Source organism: Tetrao urogallus (assembly GCF_951394365.1).
Source record: "Tetrao urogallus genome assembly, chromosome: 1".
NCBI lineage: Eukaryota > Metazoa > Chordata > Aves > Galliformes > Phasianidae > Tetrao > Tetrao urogallus.
Window position 1 is genome coordinate 85,651,545 of NC_136813.1, and position 22,651 is coordinate 85,674,195.

The 22,651-nt window shown below is 46.1% G+C and overlaps 1 protein-coding gene across 1 annotated transcript; it reads right to left on the bottom strand.

Moving 5' to 3' along the window:
* Positions 1–5,546: 5,546 nt before the first annotated feature.
* Positions 5,547–7,692, bottom strand: CRYAA (crystallin alpha A; the record flags this gene model as incomplete). Its single annotated transcript, XM_079534276.1, has 3 exons — positions 5,547–5,756; positions 6,436–6,558; positions 7,504–7,692. 3 exons carry the CDS (start codon positions 7,690–7,692, stop codon positions 5,547–5,549), a joined length of 522 nt encoding a protein of 173 aa, XP_079390402.1.
* Positions 7,693–22,651: the final 14,959 nt, after the last annotated feature.

Consider the following 22,651-nt stretch of genomic DNA (forward strand, 5'->3'; position numbering starts at 1 on the left):
GACGTGCTCCTGCTTTCTGTCATACAGAATCATGCGTTGCAGTGTTGTGAACCTCACAAGCAAAATGCTGACACATTCAGATTCTGAAGCCATGCTTCGTATAGCTTCCCTCACCCTGAAGCCCCGCTGAGAACATAAGTTTAAGCCAAGCGTTCTGCATTGCTGTTTTGTGAGCTGTTTGGAAGTGGTTCATAAATTGTGAGGAAAAAAAGGACAAGCTGTTAGTGAATGCTTTGGGAAGTCAGCATCATTGAGAAGGGTTGGACGTGCTTTGTTTATGGTGGGTTCGATATGCGCACGCTGTGAAATGCCCAAGGAGTCTTCCAGCAAAACCGGCCAAGATGAGGTGAGATGTCCTGAATACTTCTCCTTAAGTAAAAACAAACAGTGAAAAAAACAGGAAATTAAAGTCCAAGCCTTCCTTAGGCAGCACTGAAAACCATTGAGCAGGGTACTCACAGTGATCTCCACAGCTCAGCTCTGAGCACTGCCATAGGCTCAGGGTGGCTTATCTCAAGGAGTGGGTTATCTCCAGATAAGCTCCAGCAGAGCCAAATGTCGTTCCAGACCTCGGCTGGGCATCCCAGGCTTGGTCATGTGCTGTGTGTTGGGGAGCAGAGCACCCCTTCTTCTTATCACAGGGTGGGTGAGGTGGGAAAGCACCTCTGGGTCCCTGCGGCCCATTCCCTGCTCCAGCAGGGTGTTCAGGCCCATGTTCAGGTGACTTCTGAAGGGCAGGAGATGGACAGCTTGGGAGACATCTGTTCACTCCACCCCCTTGTTTCCTCCCTCCCTGTGAGGGTCTGAGTATGGAAAACAAGGGAGGTGGGAGAGGGGCTCCCAGCCACTTTTCCAGAGAAAATAACAGCATTATAGGCACGGGGACAGCACGTGGAGTCCTGCACCGAGGGACTGGCATCAGTCCAAGTGGGTGGAAAGAGGAGACAGCAGGGACAGTGGCACCGCACAGCTTCTTGTGAGGGAAGGAGAAAGAAAACTGAAGTAATTGCTGCTGGGAGGAGAAAAAGAAAAAAAAAAAAAAAAAAAAGGAGAAAAGAAGAAAAATAAAAACATTGCTAGAGGAATACGCAGGAGATACTCAGAAAAATACCAAACGTGACCTTTCTGTTTGGCATTTCCTTCGAAGCAGAGGGTTACGAAGTTCCAAAGACATGGGGCTGCTGCCATCTTTTGGCCACTCACGGGGCTCCCGGAGCTGCCTGATTTCAGAAACAGCTACCACTTTGTTCGGCTTTTTCTTTTCCAGAACAGATAGATACATGTATAAAAATCCTTTGGTATGGCATCTTTAAGCAGAGCATTGGGGATGCCAAGGAAACAAAATGGTCTGTGTGCAGACATTATGCCAGAGATGCAAAGCTTTGTACATGCTAGGCACACATGCTCAGTTAGCTGTCGCTTTATTACACAGATGCCCTTAGACAGAGCTTCATAGATGCCTTTTCCCTGACAGGAGGAGGCTAACAAAGTCTCCAAGACATCCACGATCCCAAGAGTTTGCACGATGAATCTATGCCATCTTATGATTTCCAGCCCCAAGTTCAACAACATAAAAAAACACTCTCTAACACAGAGAGCCATGCCTCCTTCCTTGCCTATTCCTTCTGAAGGAAAGCCTGTTTTTTTCTCCCTCCACCTTCATATTTAATTTAAAGCCCTCTCAATGAGTTCTGCCAGCTCATGGGCCAGGATTCATTTCTCCCTTTGAGACAGATTAGACCCATCAGCAGGCAGCAGGCCAGGCACCAAGCAAACTGCCACATGGTCAAAAAAGCCAAAATTTCTGTTATGACCCCAGCCACATATTTATGAGATGGGTTCTCCTGGTCCTCTCAGCATCCCTTGTTGCCACTTAGGGGATAGAGGAAAATACCATGGGAACTCCTGTTCCACCAATTAACAACTCCAGTGTCCTGAAGTCCCTTTTGATAGCCCTCAAGTTTCTCTCAGTGATTTCATTGCTGACAGCCTGAACTATCAGTAAAGGGTAATAATCAGAGGGTTGAACTAGACCAGGACATTTTTTAGTTAACGTCCTGGCCCCAGAGAGGCAACACACTTTCCTACAGGTAGGATCTGGCTGACATGTGGAGCCCTCTGTTCCCCTCAGAAGGGAGTTGTCTATGACAGTTATCCTTATTTCCTTCTTGGCGGAGGCAGTCTTGAGATGTGGAGTTGACCACCTTGCCCCAGACAACCTCATGGGCACTTACCTCTCCCTCAAGTTCCGGAGCTTCAAATTTATTATTACATAGAAACACCTGGGCAACCAAGGTAGGTAGGGTTGGGGAGTTGCCTGTGACACTGAGCGGAGACCTGTTTCCATTCTTTACCATCTTTTAGGGTCCATTCCCTCTTCCCAACAGTGGCAGGGCAGGGGGCCCACCACCATTTGGGGTGAATCACTCTGGTGCCTTTCTCGCAGGTATGACAGGGAGTTACTCCACCAATCTATCTCTTGCTCACACTCCTTGATCCTCTTTTACCTCTCCACTTCCTCCTTGAGCTCTGCCACCATGCTAAGCAGACCTTCCCTCGGCTCACACCTCACGCAGGTGGAATCCCTGCCGCCCTCCACTGGCAGCAGCAGGCTCAGGCATCCCTGCAGTCGGAGATCTGAACAGCTGCCTTCTTGAGCAGGCACTGCATTTGAGTCACCACATTATTTTTGGCCAGAGCTCTCTACCTAGTGGAGACCATGGCGGATTTGTTGTCTGGGAGGCAGCTGACGGGTGAACTGGACTCCAAAGTGGGGAGGGATAGTCTGCCCTCCTGCTCTCCCCGCTTCTGTGAATGCCCAGTGCAAACTGCCTGCACCGTGCCCTTCTGTCCAGCACTGCATGGCAACATCCTCTGAAAGCAATGAGTGAGTCAAGTAGGAGAGTCCCCAGCAGTGCTGTCTAGAGACCACAGACTAAGCTCAGCTGATGTCCCTTCAGGCCTTCTGATTCTGTCATGGTTTAGGTAAATCTTGCACTGCTGCAGTTTAGAGTGGGAATGGGTATGGCTCAAAGCACTGCTCATTTATGCCTGGGTCCAAAAGAATCATAGAATCATTAAGGCTGGAAAAAGACCGCTAAGATCACCTAGTCCAGCCATCAGCCCATCCCCACCATGCCCACCGACCATGCCCCTCAGTGCTACATCCACACAGCTCTTGAACACCTCCATGGACAGTGATTTCATCACCTCTCTGGGCAGCCTATTCCAATACATCACCACTCTCCCTGTGCTAAGTCCCCCAACATCCACTACATCATTAATTGCTACCCTGCTTGTGCTACACATGCCATGAACACCTGTGCCATGTCCCAATCTCATATTTTTCCACCAAAGTGCCAGTCAGTCTCAATCTAAGTGCTAATCTCCTAACCCACGCTAGGATGGGATATCCCCAGCTCCAGTCCTGCTGCATGGATTGTGCAGGGACTTTCCTATACCATCTCCAGAACTCGATGATCCTTGTGGTTCCCTTCCAACTTGGGATATTCTATGGTTCTGATTTTATAAACCTTGGTACAGTTACCATACACCACACTGTCTGGACACTGCCAGGTGCCATCGGCACCCTAAGGCAGGTTCCCCCCTGCCTTTCACTCCATGACAAAGCCATCATTGAGTTTCTAATAAAAAACTTTCCAAGAAATTTTGTTAATCCTTGAAGTGTGTTAGTAGCACCTTGTTAACAGGGGAATTTGTGCAGAAAAGCTTTGGTGAAGAGCTCTCTCTCGAAACTGTGATCACGGTTTGTAAAGACCTTTGTAAAAGAACATTAATCCTGGTGAAGGGAAGCAATGGTTTTTGCAGAGCCAAGTGCAACAAATAGAAGGGGTATCCCACAGCTGTGTAACTAGAAGAAGGGGTGCCTTATGCTTGAGGCCTCAGTTTGAGCTTTAAATCTCTGGGGACACATTCCACCCCTGCACAAAACACCAGTGTGTCTTCACACAAAAGCTTATAGCAGCCTCTCACATTTTTAATAGGATCATAGAATTTTTCATAGTATAACAGGATGACTTAGGGTTGGAAGGGACCTTAAACATCACCTAGTTTCAATCCCCTGTCATGTATTGCCATGAGGCTGGTTTGATTCTTTCCTCCCAGCTCTGTTGGGTTTGTATCAGGAAAGAGAGATGCCAGCACCCTGTAGGTGCCTTTAAGAGCAAAGGAGCAGTGGCCACTGGCCCTTTACAGCCAGGCAAGGCAGAAAGAGGCAGCTTTTTTTTACCATGACCTCTCCCTGCCTCCCAGCTCTGTAGTAGCTGCTCACTCCCAGTACGATGCCATCCTTTTCCCAAACATGATCATTCATGCATTTCCCCTAGAGATGGCACATTTTTCGGTTGAAAGCTTTGGAATTGCCTGATAATTAATCACAGTAAAAATAGGTTTAAAATATTATTAGAGTTCACACTAATGCCTTGCTCTCTAATTAACAACCATCTCCCTTCTCTGCTTAAGAAATGGCTCAGTGTTGGGTTGTTGAGATTATTTTTCTTTCTTTTTTAATCCCTTTGTTTGGCTTGTGTGAAGGATAAGAGGAAGATGAAAGGGCAAATACACAAAATAATTACAGAATGTGGTGGAAAGTGCATCCTCTGAGTGGTGCAAGGCACCACGTTCACTTTTCCACTTCAGAACCTTTGGAAAGGAAAAATCAAACCCCCAAAGCCAATTGCGTGTTTCCTATATCTCTTTATTGACTGCCAGGGACTGAGTTCTCGGGTTGAGTGCCAGATACCAGTGGGTCAGATGGAGCTACACTAGAATTACAGCGAGGGCAGGAGCAAGGGTGTGATACGCACAGGCTGGGGAGAGTTTGGTGCGGTCTGAAGCCTCTGCAGAGCGGTGAGCCCCCTCTCTCCCCACTGCTAAGACACTGGAAAGACGCACTTGTCCTTGTGTCAGATGTCCCTAAGGAAGTGACAGGCTGGTGGTGTGAACAGACACACTGAAACACTTTGCTGAGAAAAAATATATGCTGTGACCCTCAAACGTAACACATTATTATCTGTCCTGTGGTTGCAAGGAACCTGTGGTACATTTATCGCACATACGCAGTATCCCAGTGTGGGGCTTGGCTTGGCCAAGTTGCGCTTTTTGGAGTAACCAGTTAACTGTGTGGGACAGAAAAAGTCTCTGGGGCTTCTACCCCACTCCAAGTCCCACTACAAGCATTTGTGCACCAGGAGATGGTGTTACTCGTGCACTCCTTCCTTCCTGGTGGTGGTTGTGGACTACTGCACCAGAGGAAGACCCTTTCGGCAACTGCAATGGCATGGCAGTGTGTGAAATCCATGCCATCATGACAGCATGAATTGCAGGTTTAAGCCTCAAAGTCCACCAGCCGTTCACCCAGCACCTCATTCCATACAAGGGGAGAAAATAAACATATGGGGGAGAAAAAAAGAAGAAAAAGAAAAAACAAACAACAGAACAAACCCCTCTAGGTATTCACTGATATCTACGCAATGGCTCTAGGAGTGAGACCTGCAGCCGGTGGCAGCCTGCGTACCGCAGAGGGTTTAGGAGGAAGGTGCAGAGGTGGGCTTTTCCTCCCGGGACACAGGGATGGGCCTCTCGCTGTGGCTGGGGTCCATATTGGAGGGGACCTTTGGGCCCGAGAAGGTCAGCATGCCGTCACTGGACAGGGAACAGGTGATGGCAGACTGGTCCACATTGGCAGGCAGGCGGTACCGGCGGTGGAACTCACGGGAGATGTAGCCGTGATCATCCTGACATGCAGACAAGAGGAGAAAGCCCTGTTAGAAGCCCCTGGAGCCCACCCTTCCATGTTGTTGACCAGAAGTGGTCTGTATTGAACCTGGCTTGACCTGAGACCTTACTCAGGGCATCTCCGCTTTTTGTTTTATCTTTCAAGTTTGTAGGATCAGGTGTCCCCTCATGACACACTGCAGCCTCCAGAATGTTCAGGAGAAGAATTAACCCCCTCACTAGTATAACTCACTTTTCAACACCCACCAATATTTCCATAACATACATGTTAAAAGTACATTTCCAAGCCTGAGGCATTTGGTTGTTTTGTTTTGCTTTTCTCTTCCAGATCAGCATATGAATTCCCTGTTTCCCCTAATAATTCTGGCTTATAAAAACTCATCCATTATTCGGTGGCAACACCGAATAATACTCTTCTTCAGGCCTGGTGTTATTAGTGAACAATGCACATTGTCATCTGATGGTTATGGAAGATGAGGGCCAAACATAAACAAAGAAGAGCTGGATTATTTCATTACTGCCATCAGATCAGATCTGGGCTCCATCAGAGCTGGATATGCCAAGCATGACAATTTGTAACTCCTCTTTTTTTTCTTTCTTCCCTTGGGTAATGTTGGAAAGAAATAAAACAGAGCTTGATTCCCCAGTTGCTTAATCACCCTGCTTACTTCCACTTACCTGTCTTTCACTGTGCTTGCCGTGGATTTCCACAAAGTCATCAATAATCTTCACGCTCAGATCTTCAGGAGAGAAGTGTTTTACATCCAGCATGATTGTAAACTTGTCCCGGTCAGACCTCACCTGAAAGGAACATTGTTAGCAATTAAGACCCAGGCTTTACACACAAAGGCTGCATCAGCCTCAAAAGCCAACAGCTTTACGGTTCTCTCTAATGGGGCTACGGGCCAGGCTGTATCCACAGCCCGCCAGTCTCAGAAGGAGTCTTCCTTCCCAGGGCAGAGAATGAGGCATCAGGGACTATGGGAGTCTTTGCAGCACCCTTTCTTTTGCCATGGGCAAGAAAAGATGCATCTTTTCTTGCCACTATTCTTTTGTCAGGCACCCCTTTGATTGCACTTAGAAATTTGCCAGATGCACTGAGCATTTGTGCTCAGCAGCAAGAGGGGATTAAAATTAATGCTCCATGACAGCATGTGTTTTGTCCTTTCAGCAATTTAGAATGTCTTTGTGGTTTCAGCTCTGTAGCTAGTTTCTGGGAGGAAATCAGTGGGCTAGAGAAAGCCCCAGTCCCTGAGCTTCAGACTACAGCCTTCACTGCTCCTCATGCGCTTGGAGAACTGCTCCTAGGTCTTCCAGTGCATACTGGCAAAAACTGAGGAGCTGCCAAGGCAGAGAAGGGGGCTGGAGAAACTCCTGCTTGTGCTCGCCCATGTCCTCTCTAATGCGGAGCCCAGCTCATGGGTGCTTATTCCAGGAGAAGCTCGGTCCCTCCCTTACCAAAGAGCTGACAGCTGTGAGGGCAACACAGGCAGCCTGGTACGTGATGTGATGAACGGTAAGGAGTCAAACAACTTTCCATTGCTTGAAGGGCAGCCTTCTCCCAAGCCAGGGATCTGGGCTCCCAGAAGGGGCAGGAGGCTGGCTATGGCAGCCCAGGCTGAGTCTGACGTCCCGAGCACAGGGCTAAAGCTTCTGCCCCACTCCAGAAAACATTGGGCAGAGAGAAGCCAGCAGAGGTGTGGAGAAGGAGAGGAAGGCAAAGGAGGGGGCAGTAAGGAGCCTTACCTCTGAAATGCCTGACTCCAGCACGCTGCGGAACAGGGACTGCCGGTAGTAGGGGCTGATAGTGGAGGAGAACAAAGGCAGGAGATCGTACTCCAGGAGACCCTCTCCAAAAAACTGGTCGAACAAACGGCTTGGAATCAGGGGTCCCAGGGCGCGTTTGAACCAGGGGTGCTGGATGGTAATGTCCATATTTGCTGCTGCTATGTCTTGTTCTAAAAGGAGAGCGTGGGAGCCGTGCAACCGCTTGGAGGACAGCGATGCCTTTGCTGGCCTGCACAGTGCAGCCCGGGGAAGGCTGCCCCTATATATACCGATCTCGCAGAATGAAGGCATTAGTGGGATTTCTCTGGAAAGACATGATCTCACGACGAAGGCAACGTGGTCAGCAGAAATGCGGAGACTGACCTGGGGATGACAGTCTGGTGGGAACCAGCGCCAGATCTCCTGGAGGGATGCTGCCAGGCTGTGATGCATGAGATGGTTTCTGCCCAGAGGCATCGGCACGTCTTCTGGATGAACAAGAGCTGCCAGGCAGATTCTAAGGGATGGATGGGGAGGAGGCCCCTTCTGCGGGTCTTTGCCCCCATCCCTTGGCTTTGTGCCTATGTGCTTTTGTTTCTGTCATCTCTTGAAGCAGAGTCTGCTCAAAATACGAAATAATTTTCTTCCAAGAGAAGAAAAAAAGGTCTAACTTGAGTTTGTAAAAGGGACAATTTTTTGCAGTGTGCTATAAAGTGTGTCGGATAAATCTGGGCAGGGATCCTCCAGCAAGTTTCCCATGTGGAGCAAGGATGGGCTACTGGGAGCCCCCATGGGCTGTGCTTCGCTCAGCAATAACAACCAGCAGAAGGAGAACAGCCACTTACCTGCATACCAGCCACACAAGGAAGCTCAGCAATATCCAGCATCCACCCATGGCCGAGGATTGATCCAGAATCAGAGCATGTGTGTTCTCAGTGCACAGGTGGGAATGCACTGTTGAGAGAAAAAGAGAAAATCTCTCTTCACCTAAATTTCATCTAAAATGCAGTATATTAAGATGCAAATATTTGAATAATATTCATGGATTTATGTATTAAGTTTCACCTGGACATATATTTTCATGGATCTCCCTAGAACTGGTTATGTCTATTTTGTCTTTGATAGGCATTTTTCTTTTTTGTGGGCAAAACTGTTTTATTGCACTCTACAACTCCCTGAAAGGATGTTGTAGTGAGGTGGGACTCAGTCTCTTTTCCCAAGTAACAGTGATAGGACAAGAGGGAATGGCTTCAAGTTGCACTGGGGAGGTTCAGGCTGGATATTAGGAAAGATTTCTTCTTTGAAGGAGTAAGAAGGAATGCTCAGAGAGGTGGTGGTGTCACCATCCAGAGATGTTAAAAAAGCATGGAGGTGTGGCAGTGAGGGACACGGTTGGTGGGCATGGCGATGATGGGTTGACAGATGATCATAGCGGTCTTTTCCAACCTTAATGAATCTGTGATTCTGTGCAAATACTTCACTGAAGCATAAATGTCATTCTTTTTCCATTGTAGGCTTCCAACTGTCTCTCTGCCTTGAGGCAACAAGTGGTCTCATGAGACTCATCACATCTAACTTTCAGCAGGCTAAAACTTAGGCATCCAGTGTAAATGAGTTGTCTGGGCTCCCTGTTCAGTCAGTGAAGAGAGAGAGATGCCTCCAAATGTCTTGTGCTATACTGTGAATGGCTAGAAAAGGTGAAATGAGGCATCTTTCAGTGCTGCCCACATCTCCACTGAGTTAAAAAGTAATTCTAATTCCAACCTCTTTCTGGACAACCAGAGCTGGTGAGATTAATCCCATACAGTCTGACTTATACTTCTCAGAAGAAAACTATGTTTGGGAATACAAAGAGTGAAAGAAAGTCATAAACTCCATTGATGTTATATTAAATAGTTTGGAGAGAGGAGAAAGCAACGATTTTGCTCTTATTCAGGGGACCAGGATGCACAGTCTTTATGCATCATTATCACCTACTGAGCAAAAGCAGTGAGACTTGTTTGTGTTCCCATAAGAGGAACACACTGAAGCATACATTCAAGGGTGTGTACCCAAAAGCCACGCATCAAAGATGAGACTCTCTCAAAGCCCATTGCAAATTTCAAATGTAAGTACAACTCAAAAAGCCTCACTGTAGGATTTGCTGTCTAGCTTATTTTTAAAAGAATCCCTTCCTAAGCTATTATGAATAAATGACAGCACATGAGACACATACCGAAGGCCAAGACGTTGCCCAGGACAATTAGCAGAAATCCTAGATCAGGTTTCTGAGTAAAGCAGGCTCCAGTAACCAAGCACAGTACTTGCTTGTTTCCAGCTGCCTCTAGCTTGGATGCATGGCTGACCCTCACCTGTCAGTTTCTGGGTGAAACCAGCGCTACTGGTAAGCACAGTGCAAGCCCAGCACGAAAAGGAAAAGAACATTGAAGTGACCGGTCAAGCGTAACTGTGGAGGGTACATATGTGATTCTGAAGTACTAATATCACCTCGAGCACTGCTTTTGACTGCTGCATTGCAACCCCAGGAGAGCCCAGGAAGGCAATCTTTCTGCTCCGATCTGCCTGCCCTCTCAAGGCAAGCGGTCTCTTCTGACCTGCAGACCTGACCTTATTCTTCAGACAAATTTTGAAGAAGATGAGGATGAGTTCTGATGCTTTTATTTTCAAGACCACTCAACCTGAAAAGGTAGGACTGTATCCACTTAGATGGTCCTCTGCACTTAGGTGTAAGCTGCATAATAACAACATAGGGGACTGAATGATGTCTGCCCTTGTTTAAAGTTAAAATTGTTGAAGCATAATAATTAAGAGTTTTCCCCTTGGAGAAACATTTCTGTGAGTACAAAAAAGGGTTAATAACAGACCCACAGGTAATAACGTGAGTTCCTTGCAAGTTTTCTACTTAACAGTCTGGCTCCAGTAGAAAATACTATGAAATACCTGTGACAGAGCTGGTGAGCAGGGAAAAAAAAAACAACATGCTTTTCCTTGTCTTACACAGACCCAGCTTTGGAAAGGATGCAAGAAGCCCATTGAAGTCAATATACAAGCAGTAAAGCCAAGCAGGCAGACACACTAGGGAGACAATATTACCAGTTTTGGCTCATCCTTTGCCAAGCTGCTAAGCCACTTATTAGGTGCTTAGTCTAGAAGTGAACTCACAGTATTTAATTTTTTCTTCTTAAGGTAAGAGTCCTTTCACTAGAAAACTCTTTTTCTGTTCCTCAAATACACACATAACACACAGAGCAGTATCATAGAATCATAGAAGTTGGAAAAGACCTCTAAGATCATTAAGTCCAACCACCAGCCCACCCCCACCACACCCACTGCCCACGTCCCTCAGTGCCACATCCACACGGCTCCTGAACACCTCCAGGGATGGTGACTGCACCACTTCCCTGGGCAGCCTGTGCCACTGCATCACTACTCTTTCTGAGAAAAATTGCTCCTGATATCCAACCTGAAACCTGAATATCCAACCTATCGCATCTGCCCTGGCATGTTGATGGAGGAAAGAATGACTGAGCACAGCTGCAGATGGCCTCACTTTCCCCAGTGCCACTTAATACCATGAAAAGCACTAAAGTAACAATTTCTGCTGAGTTTTGGGTACTACTGATATCCAACTAAGTCCCTACTGATGGGAGGAAATGAGGCCTAATAATCAGTAAGATTTGCACACCTTGATTAACTATGGCTGGGGCTGCAGGGTTAACCCAACGGGAGGGCTGAAGTGAGAGGGGACATACTTTATCATTAGATGAACAAATGTTTCTTGTTAAAAGCAAAATGAACATCTGAAAACCCCCCTCTGAGGACAGCTCTTAGCAAAAAAGCAGATAGTGAGAGGGTTGTTGCCCACTGAGCATCTTTGAAAATCAGGCCCTGTATTAAGAAGTTTAAATACAGATCTAGGAACCTATCCATCAGCAAGTGTATTTAAAAAAAACAAACAAACAAAAAAAAACCAACACCTTGGGTTGTTTTTCTTTTAAAGAGATGTCAGCATGTTCCTGGGGAGCTCTGTTTTTGTTCCACAGGTACGGCACTTGTAAAGTTATCACTGGAGACAGGGAGAGGCAAAAATTTGTCCCCATAGAGGGGACAAATAGTGGAGATGACATTTCTAGTTTTCTTCATAAAAAGACATCTTTGTCTCACTGCTTTTAAGACACAGTCCTTTGCTTTACTGCTGGCCTTCGGGATTTCCATCCCCACAGATCCTTCCTTCCTATTTTAAAGAGATAGGGCTATTTTTATTTCCTGGCTTATACCGATCCACAGATTTACTGTTCAGCTGTATACTGGAAAAGTTAAATATCCACTCTCCTTATGCAAAGACTGATATTTATTTTATCTAAAGAATTTATATAACACCAACAGTCTGCCTTGGTACAGCCAAAGAGGCTTAAAAAATTACAAGCAATCCCTTTTTTCCACCTCAGAGCCCACATCCTAAACACTGAACAAATCCCATCAGTGTTTGGGGCACATAACATCATTGTTGTCAAATCAATGGTGAATTTACATGCTGTTAATCCTTGGCATTTATTCAAACAAGCTCAGCAAGTTTTAGAAGCACAATGCATTTTATGTTTTCATCAATGGATTTACATAGTGAATGAGAGATGCTCTCCCCTTCCCAGTCTGCAGCAGTACACCAGTGTGGGAGACATGAAGACAGCATCTAGCACAGAGAGCAGGAGAACTGGAAGAGAAGCAGGTCTGGAAATTTACAGCTGCTGAGTAAGGGTGCTTCTTCCCAGCTGTAGATCTCAGAGCGCTTTACAGAAGAGGTAAGTATCAGCATGGTGACTTGGAACAGTAAGTAAAATGAGTTCTCACTATGAAAGACAGGTGTAAAATCTAAGCCCTTTTCACTCCCCTCATCTTCTGCATGAATAAAACTGCCTCTCTTGCAACTTCCCAGAGCTTGCTGCTGAGAATCCCTCTGCCTTGCAACCAGGCTTCCTCTCCAAGAGCTTTCCACGGCCTCTGTTCTTACAGTATCAAATATTCCCTTTGCTGTGGGGATAATAACCATTCTTCTCAGACTACAGAACCTGAGACTGCAAGATTCTTTTGTGAGATGATGCTTACTGATCTAAAGAAAATAATGAAGTTAAGACATGTAAGAGTTTAAGGAATTAGATCCTTAATTGCTGTTCAGAAGGTTGGCAATGTAGAAGGCTTGGGAAGCAATCAAGACAAACGCTGTAGCCCCCTTGGTAATTCTACAGTGACCCACAAAGTCCTGGTTTGAGTCTACCTCACTCTGTCTGAGCAGGGCTTGGGAAGAAAACAATAGACATCAAGGGTAGATACTATTGAATGGGTAGATGTTACTTCCTGGGTGAAACCTCACAGGAAAGCTCAATAGACTGCCTGATCACAGGTGATGCTGCAGCAAAGTCCTCAAGAACAAGCCTGAGATCAACTGGATAATGCTGGCACTGGGAATTGAACTGGTTTTTGGTGCTAAGAAAAGCACGGAGATCAACTCACAGAGAAGACAGGTCTTGTCCAATCAAGACAAGAGGGCTGTGTCAGGTACAGAAAGGACACTGATGAAAGAGGTTTGGACAGATAAGCTGTGTTAATGATTCAGGTTAGAAAGTTAGACCTCTGAACCTGCTACTGTATGTACACGGGCTATCGGTGTAATTAAGCTATTTAAACTTACTTTAGACAACCTACTGCACCTGCACAATGCAAGCACATCCAGCATCTACTGTGGGGAGCACATCCTTCAGCAGGCAATCACAGGGTGCACCTCTGAACCTCTGCCAAGCACCTGGGCGGTGCTACAGGACCTGCAAACTTCCCTGTTGCTGTGTCCATCCAGCTAAATTGTGTGTAAAAAAGTCAGCTCTTGATGGGCTCATGATCCCTGGTCCCTCACGCATGGACGCCAGATGAGTCTGTTATGGTGGCAGCTGTCTGGTGACTTGGAGAATTTATTTTTACAGTAGATCAGTGATGGGAACCTTGGGAAAACATAACTTGGCAGAGAAAGACCCTACTGATCCATTTGTTTCAGCTGGTCCCAAATCCTCTTGCTGGTTTTACGTGCGCTCATGTGAGGATGAGCATTAGCATGGGAGTGGTGGAGGTTAGCAGCAAGAAGATTAGGGCGATAGGCTGGTGAACACCACGTTGAGACAGGCTCTGCATGCGTCACTGTGCACACACAGGAAAAATGCAAAGGCTTGCTCTCAGCCCTTCTTCTTACTCATTATGCACCACAGGTTTATGTCTGCTTTGCATCACCAGAGAAAGGAAACCAGTCGATGCAAGCCAGTGGTCTCCTTGATCAAGGTAAAAAGAGCACACAGGCCATGGGCTGGAGCATGCTTCTGGGGAGAGGACAGCAAAGTAGGGGATAATGAAGCTGATGAGCATCATGTTTCCCAGACTCTAACCCAGTGGAAAGTGCTACTCTCAGGAACAGCAGATGGGAAAAAACTTGAGACAGCTAATGTAACACCAATGACTAGGGCTCTGCTGTGTATAATCAAGGTTAAATGACAAAAACTGTCACAAGAGCTCTGGTCTAAGCCAATCTATCTTTTCTCTTTGTTGTTTTTTGTTTGTTTTTTTTTTCCCCATATGCTTTATGCTTTTCGTCAAAGGTCATAGCTGTGGGGACCAAACATGGTGAGAGAAAACAAGCAAATAGAGAAATCTCCTCTGCACCTGTTCAGTAAAAGAAAGGGAGGAAATTTGAATTTTACAACCCAGAGAAACGGTGTGGAGGAGGGGAGGTGCAGCTCTGAGTGCAATAAGAGGAAGAAATATTAGAACTGTAATTTTTAAACACAGGGTCCAAAATCTAAAGTCACAGCACGCAAGCACAGAAGTCCTTGCATAATGTTTTTCACTTACAAGAGTGACACAATGACCTATAGATCACAGAACAGCTTTTCAGTGACACAATTTTGATGCTCTTAGTTATAAAATTAATGCATTCGATTAGTGGATGTAGGTATAGGAGAGCAGTTCTGGAGGTTTCTGATAGCATTTTGGCAAATGAGCAAATAGAAATTTGTACTGGGTAGTGCTGCCCAATCCTTTTATGCTTCCTCTCCATCTACTGCATGACAAGACGGATACTGTGCAGTCTTGCTGAGCTACATGAAAAATGACCCTCTTCTAGTCCTACATACTGTTTTAGTATTGACTGAATGCATCCAACCTTCCATTCTTACTCCAAAGTAAGACTGCTTTTATGGCCTCCTTGCGCCATCTTCTTTTAGAGTCCTCACCTGTTCTGGAAGCTGGCTCCCACCCCAGGGATGACTTGGGAGCAAGACAGATGAGAAAAAGGGTAAAGAATAACTGACTTGTTGTAACCAAATGTGGTCTTCTAGTGTGCATCAGCTCTTTTCCTTTCTAAGACAAAGACTTCTTCCTGGCTGGGAAGGTCCTATCCACAAGATGTTCAGACACTGGTTTGAATTACCCTGAAATGAAAATGAGGAACAGGGCACAATCACATTGGCTGTAGTACTTTATTCAAAGAATCACAGAATTATTTGTGTTGGAAGGGACCTTAAAGACCACCTCAGTCCGAACTCCCCTGTGATGGGCAGGGACACATTCCAGTAGACTATATTGCTTAGGGCCCCATCCGGCCTTGCCTTGAACACCTCCAGGGATGGGACATCACTAGCTTCTCGGGGCAGCTTGTTCTATTGTCTCATCTCCTTCACAGTGAAGATTTCCTACTTAATATCTGATCTAAACCTACACTCATAGTTTGAAGCCATTACCCCTTGTCCTATCGCTACTGTCTTGATAAAGAGTCCCTCTTCTGCTTTTTCTTTTGTGTATTGGAGACCTATTACAAGGTTTCCCCAGAGCCTTCTCAACTCCAGGCTGAACAAGCCCAGCTCCCTCAGCATGTCTTCATAGGAGAGGTGCTCCAGCTCTGATCGTCTTCATGGCCTCCTCTGAACCTGATCCAACAGCTCCACATCTTTTTGTGCTGAGGGCCTCCAACTGGGACTCAGTACCCCAGACAGGACCTCACTGAGGGCAGAACGGAGGTGGGAAATTACCTCTCTCTCCCTGCTGGCCAACCCTCTTTTAATGCAACACAGTAGATAGTTGGCCTTGCTGCCTGCAAGTACACACTGCTGGCACATGCTGGCAAATTTCTCACCAGTCGACACCTCCAAGTCCTTCTCCCCAGTACTGCTCTAAATCCATTCTCCACCCAGACTGTATTTCTGCTTGGAATTGCTTTGATCCTTGTGCAGGACCTTGCATTTGGCCTTGTTGAACTTTATGAGTTTTGCATGAGACCAGAAGAGGAATAAAGGTGTTCAAAGAGGGAGGAAGACATGCTTCCTAATTGGAAAGGCATTCCCTAAAGCCCCACAACTTTGCCTGGAATCTAGTCAGAGTTGTCTTCCAACCTGTGCTGCTAATACCAACCATGCCCCATGTACATTGCTCCTCCTCTCCTGTACAATCTGCTTCTAGAATTCTGGAGTTTGTTTTTCTGAAAACCAGAGAGTCTTCTATACTTGCAAGAGACTGTTGGTGGCCACTCAGTCCTTCAGCTCCCATGCTTTGCAGCAGACATTCCACCTCATTTTGACTCCCTGCTCTGATCCAGGCAGCTGGGTTCTCTTGGCCTGCAGGGACACAGCTTGGTCAAGGAACTAAACAGCCATCAACAAGAATACCTGCAGTAATCAATAAAAGTATGAAAAGAGAATGGAATATGTCTTTGAGGAATTGAGAACAGCTTATCGAAAACAGCTCCCCTCCTTCTGGGATTTATAGAGCCCAAGAACTTCAGACCACATAAAAGAACTGTAGCTCCTGCAACATCACACAGTAAATTTCCTCACACAAAGCAGTAGATACACGACCTTCTGTGCTATTGCAAGGACTTTAACGTGGTTACTTGATGAGTTATATCATACTTGGCAAGTGCTATTCCATCTCTGTAAATCGTAGTGTAGACAGTTTTTCCAGTATGTTCACAGCATATCAGAAGCAATGTGCAGTCTTCGGTTGAAATGACAATATGCTCCACATCCATTTAGCATCTATTCCCATAGGCTACCACACTGCAAAGTGGCTTTTCCTTTACGAAGCACTCAGGCAAAACATGCTCTAGGGGGCTGAAAAACTTGAGCAGCTCTGGAAGGGGTTAGTGGGGTCTCTGTTACAGTTTCCAATCACATGTAAAATAATTTTTTGAACCTCTAAAAAGCAGCAACACACAAAGTGCCTGAAGATAACCTGAGTTAGCTTGTAAGGAATCTCATCCTTGCTATATCAACATTGTTCTCCACATGAGGAGAGATATGGGTTCTCACTTTCAAATGACCTTTGCTTTCATTTTCATCCTTAAACCAAGGTTTGGTTTTCTAAGTGCTCGTCTTCCAGCTCAATCAGGGCCACAGACAATGGATTTTCCCAAGCAGCCCCAAGTCAGTGTGACTATGGCACAGACAGATGAAAGAAGATGAGCTGAGTTATCATCTCAACAAAAGAAGTTGCAAAGGAAAGAGTTGAGGTTTCATGGATGCTGTTGCCTTGTTTCACACCTTTTTAGTTTTCTGTCTTCCAGACAGCAGCAGCTTTGGAGGTAAGAACTTGTTTTAAGTTGCTTGTGTGTTCTTACTTTCCAAGCTGAGTACATTTCCTTGGCCCCAAAAGCCCAAATGCTAAGGGAAGCTCATGTCCAGAGCAAAACCACCAGAAGTGGCCTTCTGTGACCTGATATACTCAAGTTCCTTACGGTGTACAAAATCCAGACATGAAATGCAGCGCTTGAGACCTAAGCTCTCTTAAGCACAGCTGCAGCCTCCATGGCCAACAAGGCCCCTTCATTCCTGCAGGTGACGGAACCTTTGCAGCAAGTCCATCACAAACCCAAAAGTGGCATGTGAACCTCACATTACATTCAGCACAGAACTCTTAGAGGTGGGAGGGGACCTCTCTGCAGCATCTCAGCTTTCCACCACTGCATGGACTTCTACAAGCTGTGGGCAAGCAGCATGTCTAGAGGCAGCATCTCTGGTACTCAGTGCTGGATGAGGGACTGACACACAGCCAGTCACAAAAGGATCAGGGTGAGTCAGTCAGGGTGAGACTGAGAACAAGGTATCTCCAGAAAAGATGAATCAAGCAGCAATTTGTGTAGCTTTTTTCCTCCAGTCTACAGCTGGACTTCATGAGTGCTCAGGAACGGACACACAAAATCTACCATATCAAAACAGAATAAAGAGTGACAGCTGTAAGATTTAACCTTGCTAATCCAGTTATTTATCAGAATGGGTAAATTGACAGCAGCTGTTAAGAAGCCTACATCAATATACCTGTTCAATAACTAAGCAATGCCAAACAGGGCATTTTTTCACAGCTGCGACTTTAAAAGCATTTCTGGTCTAGAAACAGTACAGCAAAATTCCCAGGGCATTCCAATGAAGACAACTGCTTAGGAAAGCAGTTTACATGGGGATAAAAAGAAGTAGACTCTTTTGTAGACACTGGCATACTGATTAAAGTGTCATGTATCTTGCCTTAGGGTGCTCATTGTATCTGCTTATTTATTGAAAGAGACAAAGGACAGAGAGAGCATGCGTGAAGAAGGACATAGAAAAGGGCTTGGATGGACATCTGCTGCTGCTCAGTCATTGCAAAGAAGTAGTGTGGTCTGTTGTAATGACTAATGCAAAGGGACACCAGCAGAGCCTCTTTGCCTTGTGAAGATGTCATCCCCAACAACATTTCAAGGTGGCGAAACACAAGCTCATTAAGATTGCAATGGCATGTGCATTGCATGGTCACTGCCATGTGCTTCCAGCCCATCCTTGCAGCCTCTCAGAGATCCGGACGGTTTCTGCAGGCTGTGAACTGGGGCACCATGCACGTGTGGCCAAGGCCAAGAGACCAGGACCCTGAGCCTGGCAAGCGTCATGGCTAAATGAGAGCTGTTCCAGGTGATAGAAAGTACAGGGATGAAAATCCTTCCAGTGTTTTAATCAGCCGGTAGTGAAGAAGTCTGTCACTACAGTTACTGCCCCAAAATGAAGTGCTACAAAGAGAAGAACTCACAAGAGGTGGCACAGCTCTTAGCTGCATGGACACCAAAAGCTTTGATGCTGGTGCTTTCACAGCACTAACTAAACAGATCGATTGGATCTGCATCAGCCATTCTGCAAGTCATAAATGGAAAGTAATGTCTGCACAGGATTAGAGTTTCTTGTTTTGGAAATAAGCAGCTTGGCTTTGGGTAACATTTCCCAAGGCACCTATGCAATAAAGCTGGGAAAGCAGAGCTTGTGCACCACAACTTCTCCAGGCCAGGCACACCATACAAGATTTTCTGCCATCAGATCCTAAGTGTCACATTCACACACACTCAGAGACTCCCTACAGCCATCTGGTTCCTCCAGGAGATTTCCTGGATATGTCACATCACCTGGTCTAATAACAATTCCCTGAGTGATCCCCTACAAGGTCAGGTAGCCTTTCCAAAGCTACTTCTCCTTCCTCCAAGGCAGATTCCCCATTCAAGTCTCCTCACAGGCACAGAATTATGGAATCATTAAGTTTGGAAAATACCATTAAGATCATCTAGTCCAAACTTCAACCCATCCCCACCATGCCCACTGACCATGTCCCTCAGTGCCACATCTGTACATTTCATGAACACCTCCAGGGATGGTGCCACCACCTCCCTGGGCAGCCTGTGCCACTGCCTCACTGCTTTTTCTGAGAAGAAATGTTTCCTAATATCTACCCTAAACCTTCCCTGGTGTAACTTGAAGTCATTACCTCTTTTCCTATCACTACTTACCTCTTTCTTTCTAGCAATAATCGCAAGATATGCAATTAAGGAAGAGCAGCCTAAATATGTTCTTAAATACAGCAAAATATTACAGAAAGCTGTCTGTTTTTCCTAGCCGACCACAAAAAACCAAATTAGTACATCAGTGAAAACGTTTTCTTCTATCTTTTTCTGACAACTAATCTAGCATGCACAAAGCCTGCTCATTATCTAACAATCATTGTACCGTAGATTTCAGCAACCAGAGGGACTCAGAGGCCCGGTTCGTGCCAATAATTGTACGGCCGCATCGGGTGAGCCCTTTTAGATGGCGGCCACAGGAGGGAGCTACAGGAAAGCAAATGAAAGCTCAAGGGAGCTCCTGCAGTCATCATTTCTCTAAATGCATCTCCTGGCCTTTTGGAGCCAAGGTATTATTTTGTACTGGTCGACGACAAATGGGAACAGTATGGACACCGTCTAATGTCCATCCATGCCTGTCAGCCTGTATGTTTACCAGATCTCAGGGCCTGGTGAACCAAAAGAGCTGCAGAGCACCCACACAGTTCTCATCTCGCAAAGGGAAGCAGACAGAGGTGCTTTTCCCTCCATGCAGACTGTTACATCTCGGCTCTTTTTCTAAGTAAAATACATCTTCTGAAGGTGTATTTCAGTATAAATCCAGCAAGCTACTTTCTTTGTGAGTGGTGAGCAGAGTTTAGCTGCAGACAGCCCTCGGAACAAGAAGCAGATTTCACCCTTGCCCCTAAGAACTTGCTTTGATACTCCTGCTCTACTTCAGTTGCAATAATACCTGCTATTTTTTAAGCCCAGAGCAGAAGAGCTGAGGGGAGGCCTGATGGCGGCTGCAGCTCCTCACAGGGAGCGGAGGGGCAGCGCTGAGCTCTGCTGTGTGTGACAGCGACAGGGCCCGAGGGAACGGCATGGAGCTGCGTCAGGGGAGGGCAGCTGGGGGTCAGGGAAAGGGGCTGCACCACAGGGCGGTGGATGTGGAACGGGCTGCACAGGGCTGTGGGCACGGCCACCAGTGACAAAGTTCTAGGAGAGTTTGGACTACTCTCTAAGACATAGGGTTTGGTGTTGGGTGGTCCTGTGTGGAGCCTGGAGTTGAACTGGATGATTTAATTTAGGGTAGTGAGGCCCTGGCACAGGCTGCCCAGAGAAGCTGTGGCTGCCTCAACTCAAGGTCAGGTTGGATGGGCCATGGGCATCCTAAGCTGGTGGGTGGCAACCCTGCTCACAATAGAGGGTTGGAGCTCAGTGATCTTTAAGGTCCTTTTCAAACTAAACTGGGAGTGATCCTGGAAAGATAGGGTGGTACACAAGAAACATGCAGCCATGGAAGAGCTTGTGCCGACCTGCATCCTTCCACCCTGATGTGAGGAGGATGTAAAGGTTTCATTGCTCCTGCTGGCCAGATCAGACCAATGTGGAAATCAGCTCCCCACCACACAGCACACCTGTGTGATGAACAGGGCTTCCTCCACATTTGCCAACATTTCTACCCAACCCTGCTGTTGCTGCTGAGCTGTCATCTCTGCTCTCTACCTGGCACAGAGCAACAAGCAAGGGGACAGCAAGCAACACCCCAAGAAGTTTTCCAAGAGTACTGAGAGGGGTGCAATGAGGTCAGCTTCTCCCATGAAACGATCCAAACTGTACAGGGTAGCACAGGGGGAGAAATTCTCTCAGAAGATCAGCTGGGTTGACTCTGGTTACATTCTAGTCAATCATTTTGGCCCCCAGGTAAGGCACAGTTCCTGTGTGTAGGGGCAGGAGTGCCACAGGTCAAGAGATAAGCCCTGGGGCAGCACATCACCAGGCTGGGAAAGGAGGGCTGAGAAAAAAGAATTACACTCTTAGGGACAGGCACTAAGAGTGGAAGAAAAAGTTTTGTCTATTTTTTTTTTCTTTTTTATTTTTCTCTAAAGAATAACAGGGATGCTGTTTTCTACCACACTACCCTCACACCACGGTGATGGCAATCAAGTTGCCCAAATCTGGGGAAAGCACCGGGGGTCAAGGACAGTCAGAGGACAAGGGATGAGGCTAAATTCTCATCTTCATGCTGAATATCTCCTGCTCAGTTTGTACCTCTTGTTTGCTCTCTTTAGGTTGCCTTTAGGAAAATCACTTGATTTCTATACCACTGCTGCAGAGGAGGAGGATGGGATTTGTAAGCTCCTCTGGGCAGGGAGAGAAAGCCACCTATGTAAAGGAATCAACATAATGAGACCTCTTAATACCAGACCTCACAGAAGTTTCCCATCCCAAACTGCTAAACAACATAAAATAATGTGCTTAATTTAAAAGTCCTACAGCTTTATTAATTTTCCTGTTCTTCAATTGTAAGGCACACTCTCATAGTAACAGCTAAATCAGCAGTGTTCCTAACCACGGCCAGTACTGCAAAAAATGCCCCAAGATAAAGTTTTCTTAACACACCCAGATCTCTCATCCATGCTCTGAAGTCTTAGGTCTAACACTATTCACTTAGTCTAACACTCAGCATTTCCTCTCCTCTTCCTTGCCATTCATCCTGCTCCACTGACTGCACCTCATGCCTGACTAATTACATTTACCCTAACAACGGCATCAAAGCAGGGCCCTGATGGTGATTAGTGCTGACCTCTGAGTGATGTAGAGGAGTGAATGCATGGAGAGGACCTTCTCCACGTGGCACAATGATCCTTCATTATTGTATACCATGCTCCTAATACATAAACACATTCCTCCCCAGGCCCGTATGGATAAAGAGATCCCACTTTTCTCTGTGTTATGTAGCATTTACTTGGGCTGCTATAATTAAGGATCTTTGATAAGATCTGCTTATATAACCGTGGTGATTAGTGAAGTATAGAAATGGAAGCAGATTAAATGAGATTACCAACTACAGCTGTATTACAGTGTACATAAGTTGCTTTCTCTAATTAATTTTTGATGCTGCATGTTAAATGGATTCTCTTTCCTCATGTTTGTGCCTTGTTCTCAGACGTGGCAAGTAGAGAGCTAGTAAAACTGTTCAAAGGCCTTGCTGTCTGTCAGCTAATTATCTCTACACACCCATTGTTAACAAAATCCTTCTAACTGGAGAAGCCAGGTGTGTACTGGCCTAGAGCTCCAGTTATCTCTTTAATACATAGTTCTGGGCTTGAGTGAAAAGTGCATGCCATTTTCTATTCAATGCATAATGTATACTATTGTTCTCTTTCGTTTCACAACCACTGTTTTCTTCTCCTTTCCTCCTTGTTCTGCCTCTCATAAAACTGTTTCCCTACCTCCTTTTTCTCTTCTTCTCTTTTCTCATCT